This window comes from Aythya ferina, assembly GCF_964211825.1.
Source record: "Aythya ferina genome assembly, contig: HAP1_SCAFFOLD_29, whole genome shotgun sequence".
Lineage (NCBI taxonomy): Eukaryota > Metazoa > Chordata > Aves > Anseriformes > Anatidae > Aythya > Aythya ferina.
In genome coordinates, this window is record NW_028181463.1 from 905,150 (window position 1) to 915,778 (window position 10,629).

General features: G+C 51.1%; 1 protein-coding gene across 1 annotated transcript; it reads left to right on the forward strand.

The window, feature by feature from the left end:
* Positions 1-8,252: 8,252 nt before the first annotated feature.
* On the forward strand, positions 8,253-9,194 carry LOC311428049 (olfactory receptor 14C36-like; the record flags this gene model as incomplete). The annotated part of the gene is made up of 1 exon (XM_084539611.1): positions 8,253-9,194. One exon carries the CDS (start codon positions 8,253-8,255, stop codon positions 9,192-9,194), a length of 942 nt encoding a protein of 313 aa, XP_084395737.1.
* Positions 9,195-10,629: the final 1,435 nt, after the last annotated feature.

Genomic DNA, 10,629 nt, shown 5'->3' on the forward strand with positions numbered 1-10,629 from the left:
CAGGGAACTACTGAATGGTGAGCCTCAGCTCTGTGCCTCAAAAGATCATGGAAAAGATCCTCCTGGAATCAGTGTCAAGGCACAAAGAGGTGATCCGAGACAACCAGAATGGCTTCACCAAAGGGTAAATGGTGCCGGGCCAATCTGGTGGCTTTCTACAATGGAGTGACCACATCAGACAACAAGGGAAGACTGACCGATGCCATCTACTTGGACTTCTATAAGACCATTGCCATGGTCCCACATGACATCCTGGTCTCCAAATTAGAGAGAGATGCGTTTGATGGGTGCACCATTCAGTGGATAAGGAGCTGGCTTGAAGGTCACACCCAGAGCGTGGTGGTCAATGGCTTTATGTCCAAGTGGAGGCTGGTGACAAGTGTTGTACCTCTGGGGTCTGTTCTCGGACCCATATGGTTTAATATGTTTATTAGTGACATAGACAGTGGGGTCGAGTGCACCCTCAGCAAGTGTGCAGATGACACCAAGCTGAGAGGTGTAGTTGATGCAACAGAGGAAGGGATTCCTGTGCAAAGGGCCCTGGGCAACCTGATCTCATGGGGGGCATCCCTGCTTATGGCCAGGGGGTTAGCAATAGGTGATCTTTAAAGTCCCTTCCAACAGGAGCCATTCTCTGAATCTATGCTCTCACAAACTATACCTCAAGCATGACTCCCATCCCATCAGCCTTCCTGTGGTCTATCACCTGACCAGAACAGAAGATGCCTCACCATCATCTTCAATGCCATGTGCATGCTTCTGGCCTTTACAGTCCCTAACTGTGCCACATTCCTCATGCAGGTCCATCAGAGCCAGAGACAGAAGTGACCTCCCAGCCTCCGTCACAACCATGGGCCTCCTGCAGGCCCAGTACATCCTGAGGCACACCTGACCTCATCCCAGCATTCCCAGCCAGCTCCACCTTGTGGCCTCTGATCTGATCACATACCTATCACCTCACATGCCTCTTCCAATGCTGAGTGACTGCTGCAGGACTTCACAGTTCCTGCTCTACCCCAAGGGGACAAACAGCTGAAGTTAGGTGTAGAAGTGGGGTTGAAGCTGAGATGTGTTGTGTGCATGGTGGAGGGCTTTGGGAGTTATGTGTTCAGATTAACATTTAGGCATTAGAGGTCACCTTCTAGGGTTAAGGGAATGGTAGGCCTTTAAGGGAGGGATCAGTGTTCTGCTCAAGATGCCTGCTCAAGGGGTAGGGGAAGAACAAGCTTTGTGGGTTAGAGTTCAGTTCTTGGTGGAGGGCTAGGCTTAAGGCTGGTGTTTTACTCCTTGGTTAGGCTTAATCATCCTTCTGCTTGCTCTTCTAGTAGAAGATGAATTTGACATCTGCATTTTCAAAGTACAGAGGAACGTCTTTGATCAACCTGCCCTTTCCAAGGTCTTTGAGATAGGTCTTATGACAATGTCAGCAGCTCCACCAGCACCTCTCTAACCCTTCTCACACTACCTCTAAGAAACCTGAGGACTGACCAGAAGAATTCTGAAGGTTTTATGTCTTCATGGGCTTAACACGGTCAATGGTAGCAGTGTCATAGATAATCATAGAAACATGGGATCATAGAATCATAGAATGGTTTGGGTTGGGTTCATTCCAGCCTGTCCTTGAACACTTCCAGTTATGGGACATTCGCAGGTTTTCCAGGCAACCTATTCCAGTGCCTCATTATCTTCAGAGGAAAGAATTTCTTCCATATATCTAATTTAAACCTACCCTCTTTTAGTTTAACATCATTTCTCCTTGTCCCATCACTACACCCCCAAAGACTGTCTCCCCAGCTTTCCTGTAGGTCCTCTCTAAGTACTGAAAGGTTGCCCTAAGGTCTCTCCCGTGCCTTGTCTTCTCCAGGTTGAACAGTACCAGCTTGTCCAGAATGCCTTCATAGCAGACGTGCTCCAGCCCCTTGATCTAGACTTGTTCTAATAATTCCATGTACTCGAACTGCCGCGTTAAACCACAGCAGTCTTTTTGGCACCCAGTGTGGGGCACAAAGGGTTGAGATAAGGACAGATCTTACCACAGAGTGCTAAAGTTAAATTGTTATAGGCATTAGACCAGTTTAATAGTTGCTGATCACAAGGTCGACATTTTGGATCTCAGGTCTGTTGGGCTTTCATTCAGAAATGTGTTGTATAGCACATTACTTGCTGCATGTGTTCCCATTGTGCTCTTTATCATTTCTGGGTCTGGTATAAAGTTATTTTGCTATGTTGTGTAACACTGGCTTATGAGTCAGGAAAATTACTGGTCATGTGACAAACCTGTTCTTTGTACTGAGCATTGCCATCACCTCCATACCTCAGGAACCATCACTCAGAAATTCTTAAGAACTACACCCTTCCCCTTTTTGCTTTAGGGAGCCAATCCATGAGGAGAAACGGAAGAGACACTTCTCCACTTATGCACTCTCTCTTTCTCCTTCACCTCCCCCTTCTCCTCCAGGCTAATTACACTAGCTCTACAAAGCTTTGGATACCCATGGGATGGTCCTACTGTGATGTCTCCTGAATGTGTTTCAATTTTTGGTTAAGGATAAACATCTCGTTAAGAATGCCCTTCAGAGTCCTGCCCCAAGGCAGGAGAGTTAGGAGTGGTAGGGAGCATGGGAGGATCTGGGCAGGCACCTAGAGCAGTGGGCACCTCCAGTGCTTTGGAAGTTCCCCCCTGAGCACGTGCAGAATCCTTAAAAACTGCAGAAGTGCTGAAAATGAGGGGTTATCACCTTGGCAATTCCAAAGGGAATTCCAAAGGGAGCCTCAGTCAGTGCCACTCCAAGCCCAGTGACAGGCCCTGAAGCCACTACAACACCTCTGACATGTCCTGCCGCCACTCCAGCACCTATGACGGGCTCCAGGTCTAGTCTGGGGCCTAGACCAGACCCCCCCCAGGTCTGCTCTTGCTAGGCCAGAGCACCAACCTTTGCCAGGATCTCTTGCCTCTACATGCAACAGAAAACAGTGGGTGTGAAAATCAGGCTCCTGAGAATGGAAAAGAACTCAGGTCAGGCTGCTCTGTGGCTGGGCCAGGCCTCTTGTGCTGGCCTGGGGAGCGGGGCTGGCCCTGCGGGGCACAGGCACTGTGTGCTGGGGATCTCCCAGGCAAGAGAGCAGGGCTCCTGCAGCTTCACGGACCTCCATCTCCTGGCACCACGGACACCTCCTTGATCAACACATCCAGAAGATAAACACCTATTGGCCAGCTGCTTTCTCTTCTTCATGATGAATTGGAGGCAGAATTGCAAAAATAAGTAAAACTCACAAATTGTGAGCCACAGAATGCCCTGATGCTCTGCAAACACTGCTCAAAAACAGCGACCAGAGCTGTGGGTTACCAGCACTGCTCTGGTCACATATCCAAAATACAGCACCTCAGGGGCTGCTCTGCAGAGACTAACTCCATCCCAGCCAGAGCCAGTACAGGGCCCCTGATGGACAAGAAGACTCCCTCTAAGCTCTGTAAGGAGCCAGGAAGATGGTAATAAGCACCAGGACAATTGAGGAAGCCCAAAAGCCCTTCTGAAGTGTCACTGAGAGCCACCTGAGAGGCACTGCTGTGCAGTGGGGAGGGCCAGGAGAAAGAACTGTGAGAAACAAGGACACTCAGGGCTTTAGCAGATCCTTAAAGTCCTGCCTGAGTCCCCAGATGGAAAGCAGGGTATGTCTGTGGGTGGAGAAGTAGCCAAATCTTGTGACTGGGACAGGGCTGAAGGTCCCTGCGTGAAGCTGAGCTGATGGAGAAGTGTGCACATCGCATGTGTGCATCAGCCTGGGAGCAGGGACCTGTCCATGGTGCAGGATGGCTGGGCTGTGCTCAGCCATGCCCCAGGAGATGACCTTGCTCTCTTCCTCCCCACACGGGGCAGGCCCTCAGGAAACATCCCTGAGCCTGGAGATGCACCAACCTGCTGCGGTGAGGTGCCACTACTGCAGGGGAAGAAGGGAGGGTTGGAGAGACACATGGGGCCTGCGGGCAAGAGTAGTGTGGCCTGGGGAAGTGAGTGCCTGCGAAAAGTTACCCTGGAGCCATAGGAGCCATTCTGGAAAGAAAACTTGTAGGCAGGCACCGCACTTTTGTGGCACTGCAGAGCTGCTGGGCACACTGTGCAGGGTGCTCTAATGGACTTTTGTGTCCTTTTCCATCGTGTCTTAAGTGCCACTTTTCTCAGGAATAGAGTAGCCAGCAAAGGTGTGATGAATACTCTGAGATCATGAAAGCCACCAGAAAGCTGATCCCAATGAGATGTCTGATATGGGGAGGTCAGGAGAAGGCTGGACAGGAGAGATGTGAGATTTGGAGGAGGGAATAAGGGCTTGGCCATTAGAAATTAAGGATTTTGTAGAGGTAAGAGGGTTCAGGTTAAGCTGATGCTGCTGTAACCATGACTTAAAACAGTCATATGAGACCCTTCCCCACTTTCAATCAGTAACCTTAAGTCACAAATCTGAATGATACTCCACACCCTGACAGGAATCCACTACTCCAATGTCTGAACTCAAAGATTCCCTTGAAGTCAAAACTCAGCCCATAACCTCTTTCTCTTAACTTTACTCTATTGCTCACCCTGATCCCTTACCTTAACACTAATGTTAAAAGGCTCTCTTTAACCCTGGACTTCTAGGCAGACCTGAACAAAATTGAAAATCACAACACTTGCCAATAATATAACCACAGGCTTGACACCCCAGGCAGCACACAGAAGTCTTCCACTAAAATTTTGCCTAAACTCTAACTCAGAAAGGTGAGCCTTGTTCCCTAATGCCATACATGAACACCTAACACCCAAAGCCCCTGTTCCTGTGCATTAACCTCATCACCTTCAGCCCCTCTCCTGAACCTTAACTTAAGGTGCTTGGCCCCTTGGTGCAGGAGAAGAACTATGAGGCTGCTGTGCAGTTGCTTGGCATTCAAAGATGAATGTGAGGGGCCATGGGTCTGATCAGCTTGTGGGCCACAAGGAGGAGATGGGTGGGAATGCTCTGAGCCCTACCTCAGGATTGCCTGCCACCGCAGGAGGAACGTGACAGTGGCAGTGACTGTGAGGCCACTTCTGTCTCTGCACGTGATAGGGCAGCAGCAGGAACGTCTCACAGAAAGGGACTGAGAGGTCAGTTGTGTCTGAAGGTGGCAGGTCACCCTTGACTTCTCCCTGGGAGCTGCACTTTTGGGCTGACATCTGGCAGTGGCCCTGCTAGGCCAGCAGAAGGCACCTGCTTGGCATGCTGACTGGGGGATCCCCTCTGCCTACACACCCAGGAGGACCCAGACAGAAAGAAGGCCCCAACATGGGTTGTCCTGTCCCTTCTGCTTGAGTCCATGACTGCACAGCAGCAGGCACAAGGCTTGGCTGTGTCTAGCCAAGAAGCTGCAAGGCCAGCAGCAGGCCCCTGGCTTGGAAGCTGCTGCTGAGGTGACTTGTGTCTGGTTGGCTGAGAGGCCGCAAGGAGCCTGCTGGGTTGGGATGCCTACTTCAGGAGTGGTTTCCTCCCTGATGGAGTTTACTTTGGTAGTAGGAAAGAGCAGGAGAGAAAAAAATGCCACAAAGTGCACCATGGATTATTGGCACTGCCTACAAGGAAGAAGAAATATCCAGGGGAAGAACTGGTCTTGCTGCTAGAGTCTGAGGCAAAGAAGGCATTAAGTACCTCAGCCTTTACCTTATCTCGAGATCATTACCAGATTTCCCCCATGTCCAATGAAGGATGATGATTCTCCTTAATCCTCTTTTATTTAAAGTATTTCTATAAGCAGTCTTTATTGTCTTTTGACAGTAATAGACAGATGGAGCTCCAGGTGGGCTTTGGCCCTTTGAACTTTGACCTGCACAGCCCCATAACATTCAGGACCCAGCTCCAGACAAACTGACAGCATGCATGAGAATGAAGAACAGAAAAAGTAGAATCTGGAAGACTTCCACCCACTACCTTTCTGTGACTGTGCTGCAATTCCATTTAGCCAGTTACTCCTGTATTATCCAAACTTTCCTGCAGCTCATAATGCTACTATCTTGTCAGAGATAACACAGTCACACAAAGGTTGAACCATCTCCCTGCAGGTATGAATGGCTGACAGAAAGGAGCATGAGTGTGGGAGAATGTTGAGAAACTGCAGGATTTTACCTAAAGTAACTTCTTGATGTTTACAAAGAGAAGGACGCAGTTCTACATCAGAGGAAGAGTAACCCCATGCATTAGGGCAGACTGGGACACTGCTGAGTGTGCAGTTCTCAAGAAGGAGGAGCGCTTGGGCACCACGAGGGATGCCATACGAGCAGTGGTGCCTGCTCACCAGGAACCAGACCAGCTTCCTACAGAGCTGCCTTACGAGGAGCATGGCCACCAAGAAGATCTGAGTTATCAGACTCAGCTCAGATCCCCTGAGACACCGCACGAACAAGTGCCAACAACTAGCCAGTAAAGAGGTGCAGGTCTGGGAGTCACTAGGACATCCTCATATGGAGAGGAGCAATGAGAATGGCAAGGCTCAAAGTCCCAGCAGGACCCAGGTCTTTGTGTCCATGGCTATGGCTGTTGTCACTGTCACTGAGGCCTATGAGGACACAGCTTATTCTTAATGCACCAGGGCCTCATCGCCTCCTCGCCCCCAACCATGCAGCAAGCAGGGGTCGTACCATTCTCCTGCACTTGGCCATGCACATCCCCATCTCCTACTGCCCCACAAAGAGCCCTGAGCAGTGTGTGAAGAGAAAGGATCTCCATTCCCAGAGAACAATGGTCAAGGCCTGGCCCTTGTGCTTGTGACACATATCCAATTTTCCTACACATCAGTGTCACCTTCACATTGCCTTTGTCTCCTTGTCCTCACTGCCTCCAGGGTTCTGCTCTAACGAGCTCCAAGGGAGGCTGTGTCAGTGCTGGCCCTCAGGGGGACACTGCAGGAAACTTGCCTCTGACTTGGACTTCTGGCAAAATGTCTTCAATTGTCTCTGAGTGCCTGAGATTCGTGGACTCATCAGCAAAGCCCCCAGAGGGGTGATTGCAGTGCCTTGGGCTGGTGCTGAGCTGCTGAGCTGGGCCGGGCTCCTGGGCTCAGGGGAGAACGTGGCAAGAGGGCCGTGGTGCAGAGAGACAGCTGTGCCCAGGAGCAGCTCCTCTGCACAGAGCAGCAGGAAAGAGACACAGAGGCACAGACACAGAGAGAAGAAAAGGAGAGAGGGGCTGAAGGCAGTTGGCAGTGGGAGGATTCTGAGAGCTGCCTGCAGGAGAAACCTGCACAGCCCTTGACAAGGTAAGGGTCGGGCTGCAGGGCCATGCAGCTGCAGGTCCTGGAAGGGTTTCCTCCTGCTGGGTCTTGTTTCTGGGAGGGCAGTGGGCAGTGCAGTAGGCTTTGAGAGTCCTGCTGGGTTGCAGTGCGAGGTGAGGAAGTCTGGCAGAAGCCCCTGTGAATGTCATAACCTAGCTACCCCTTTTCAGCCAGGAGTGTGGTGGCCGAGCCTCCTCCAGACACTGCAGGGGATGCAGTTTGAATATTGGGATACCCCAGCTTGTGAATATCCAGAGCAGTCTGAGGGGTGTCCTCCTGGTCTGCATGATGCTCTCCAGCAGGATGCAGCTCTCTCGTGGCATCCTTGTGCCCTTGCAGCATCCAGGTACCCGAAGGAGGAGACACCTCCGTGTTAAGGCCATGCCTGGATGTGCTGCTGGATGGCTGTCTCTGGGAAGCTGGAGTGAGGCTTCTGCAGCCCTGGTTAGGAGGGAAGAGCTGAGATTCTGCTAAGACCCCGTGAGACAAGGTGAGGATTCTGTCCAGATGCACTTGGACTCAGGCTTTTCTGCTCTCAGTTTTCTTTTGTTTCTTCTCAGGGAAACATCTGAGTGGGATGGTCCTGCAGCTCAGAGAGGTGACACAGAGCAACTGAGAACAGGACCACTGGGCAGAGCTGCTCTGCTCAGTCTTCACCTAGGGACAGCCCTTTTGCCTCCTGGCAAACACAGGATTTCACCGTGAGTGTGCAAGTAATGTCAGGGAGTTTCAAAATCCAATACCTCAACTAGGATAGGGCAACTAGAATAAAATAAAGTGAGGGAAATAGTTGCAGCTCTGCTTTGCATTCAGCTCAGTTTTTTTGCAGCAATACTTCAAAGCTCATTGATCTGACACTTGTCTGAATATGAGTTAGCCAGCCTTTTGCTTTATTTCCAGTTTTCTTCATAAAAGTCTGTTCTAACCTTTTTCTGCCTTCTCACCTTCAACAGACAAGCAAGTACAAAGTCAGAGAATGCCCAACATCAGCTCTGTGAGTGAGTTCCTCCTGCTGGCATTCGCAGACATGCGTGAGCTGCAGCTCCTGCACTTCGCGCTCTTCCTGGGCATCTATCTGGCTGCCCTCCTGGGCAACGGCCTCATCCTCAGCGCCGTAGCCTGCCACCACCACCTCCACACCCCCATGTACTTCTTCCTCCTCAACCTGGCCCTCCTCGACCTGGGCTGCATCTCCACCACTCTGCCCAAAGCCATGGCCAATGCCCTCTGGGACACCAAGGTCATCTCCTATCAAGGATGTGCTGCTCAAGTTCTCTTTTTTGTCTTCTTCTTTGGTTCAGAGTATTCAATTCTAACTGTCATGTCGTACGACCGCTACGTTGCCATCTGCAAGCCCCTGCACTACGGGAGCCTCGTGGGCAGCAGAGCTTGTGCCCAGATGGCAGCAGCTGCCTGGGGCAGTGGCTTTCTCAATGCTGTCCTGCACACGGCCACTACATTTTCCCTTCCCCTCTGCCACGGCAATGCTGTGGACCAGTTCTTCTGTGAAATCCCCCACATCCTCAAGCTCTCCTGCTCAGATGCCTACCTCAGGGAAGTTGGGGCACTTGTGTTTAGTATTTTTTTGGCCTTTGGTTGTTTTGTCTTCATAGTGGTATCTTATGTGCTGGTATTCAGGGCAGTGCTGAGGATGCCCTCTGTGCAGGGCCAGCACAAAGCCTTTTCCACATGCCTCCCGCACCTAGCCGTCGTCTCCCTGATGGTCAGCACTGCCATGTTTGCCTACCTGAAGCCTCCCTCCATCTCATCGCCATCCCTGGATTTGGTGGTGTCACTTCTGTACTCAGTAGTACCTCCAGCAGCAAACCCACTCATCTACAGTATGAGGAACTGGGAACTAAGGGATTCCATCAGGACTCTACTTGAATACACACATCTTCAGCAGATTCATCTATAATACTATACATAATATTAGAAATCCTAGTTTTTCTCAGAAATAAAATAATATCATGTCTTCTGTTATTAAATGTCTGTATTATTATTTTCTCTAAGTATTTCGCTTTTGAATTAAATAATATTATTTTTAACCCCCCCCTAGAATCAATTATTTCCTATTGAAGATGGCTCCCTGTGTAGATAAACCCAATAATAAAGCCATTAGAACTTCACTGGTCTCAGCTGCCATCTCTTCCCATTTTTTCTGGAGCTGGGGAAGAAGCCCCAGCACACAAGATGGGCTCAGGACCACAAGCCCAGCTTCCACATGCAGGAGCAGCCCCGGTGGCCCTCGGGGCTGCCCCTCACTGCCCGCTGGGCTCTGCCTCTCTGCTGCCTTCGGTTCGGGGCTGCTGCTTTCCTGGAGACATGGCCATGGCCAGCAGCAGGATGTGGCCTTTTCCTTCCTGCTCTCTTTTGGCTTCCACATTGTTCTCTTGTGCTCTTGTATCTGTGTTGGTCTTGAGCTCTCATATGCCTCAATGACAGCCCTGTTTTCTCTGCAGTGGCATCCCCATCCCTGCAGACAGCAGCAGGCACTGTGCAGCCCTGGGTCATAGCTGCTTCCCTGCTAGCACCACAGTAACAAAAGGGGCTGCTGAAGGTAAACCCAGGAGCCTGGAAACCAAGGGGCTGTTCCCTGCTCTTCTGTATTCTGGGGGTTCTTCATGGAGTGAAAGACACAGGCTGAAAGTCCCAGGGTGGTCCCTGAAGAACCAAGGGCAGAACCAAGAGCTTCCATTATGACAGAACTTGCCTAAGGAGATAACAACTGATCTTAAACTTATCTGCATGGGACTGCACCCCCTGCAGCGGGGCAGGCAGCAGATTCCAGCCTGGAGAGGAATCTGGAGCTTCCAGGAGATGTCAGGGGATATGCAGGGACAAGGTCCTCAGATGAAGTGATTAGAACCTCATAAAATGAGTGACCATCCAAAAAAAGGTCTGTTAAAGGAAAAGGGGAATCTGAGGAGTCCATGGTCTAAAGGAGGGCTCTGCAATGCCACAAGAGGTGGTGAAGAGCCAGCAGACAAAGGCCCATAAGACTGAAGAGTAATTGAGGATAACCATTTTGAAGTGCTATGGGTGAGGTCTGGTGCAGGTCTCGCCTGCCTTTTGTGCCCTTAGAGACACCCCATGGCTCTGCCCAGCACTGCCCTGTGCTGCTGAGCCATCAGGGCACATGGAAAGGGGCTCAGCAGCAGAGATCCCCATGGATGTAGGTCTGCTGCCCACCCTGAGCAGCACGGGCAGGGGGGAGACCCGCGGGAGTCCCAGGGCACCACAGCCCCTGGCTCTCACAGCAGCACCAACAGCTCGGGGCCCTTTGGGGAGCACGGGGATGGAAGAAGCAACGGCTGGCGAGGCCAGCACAGACACACTGCCCTGGGTAAGGC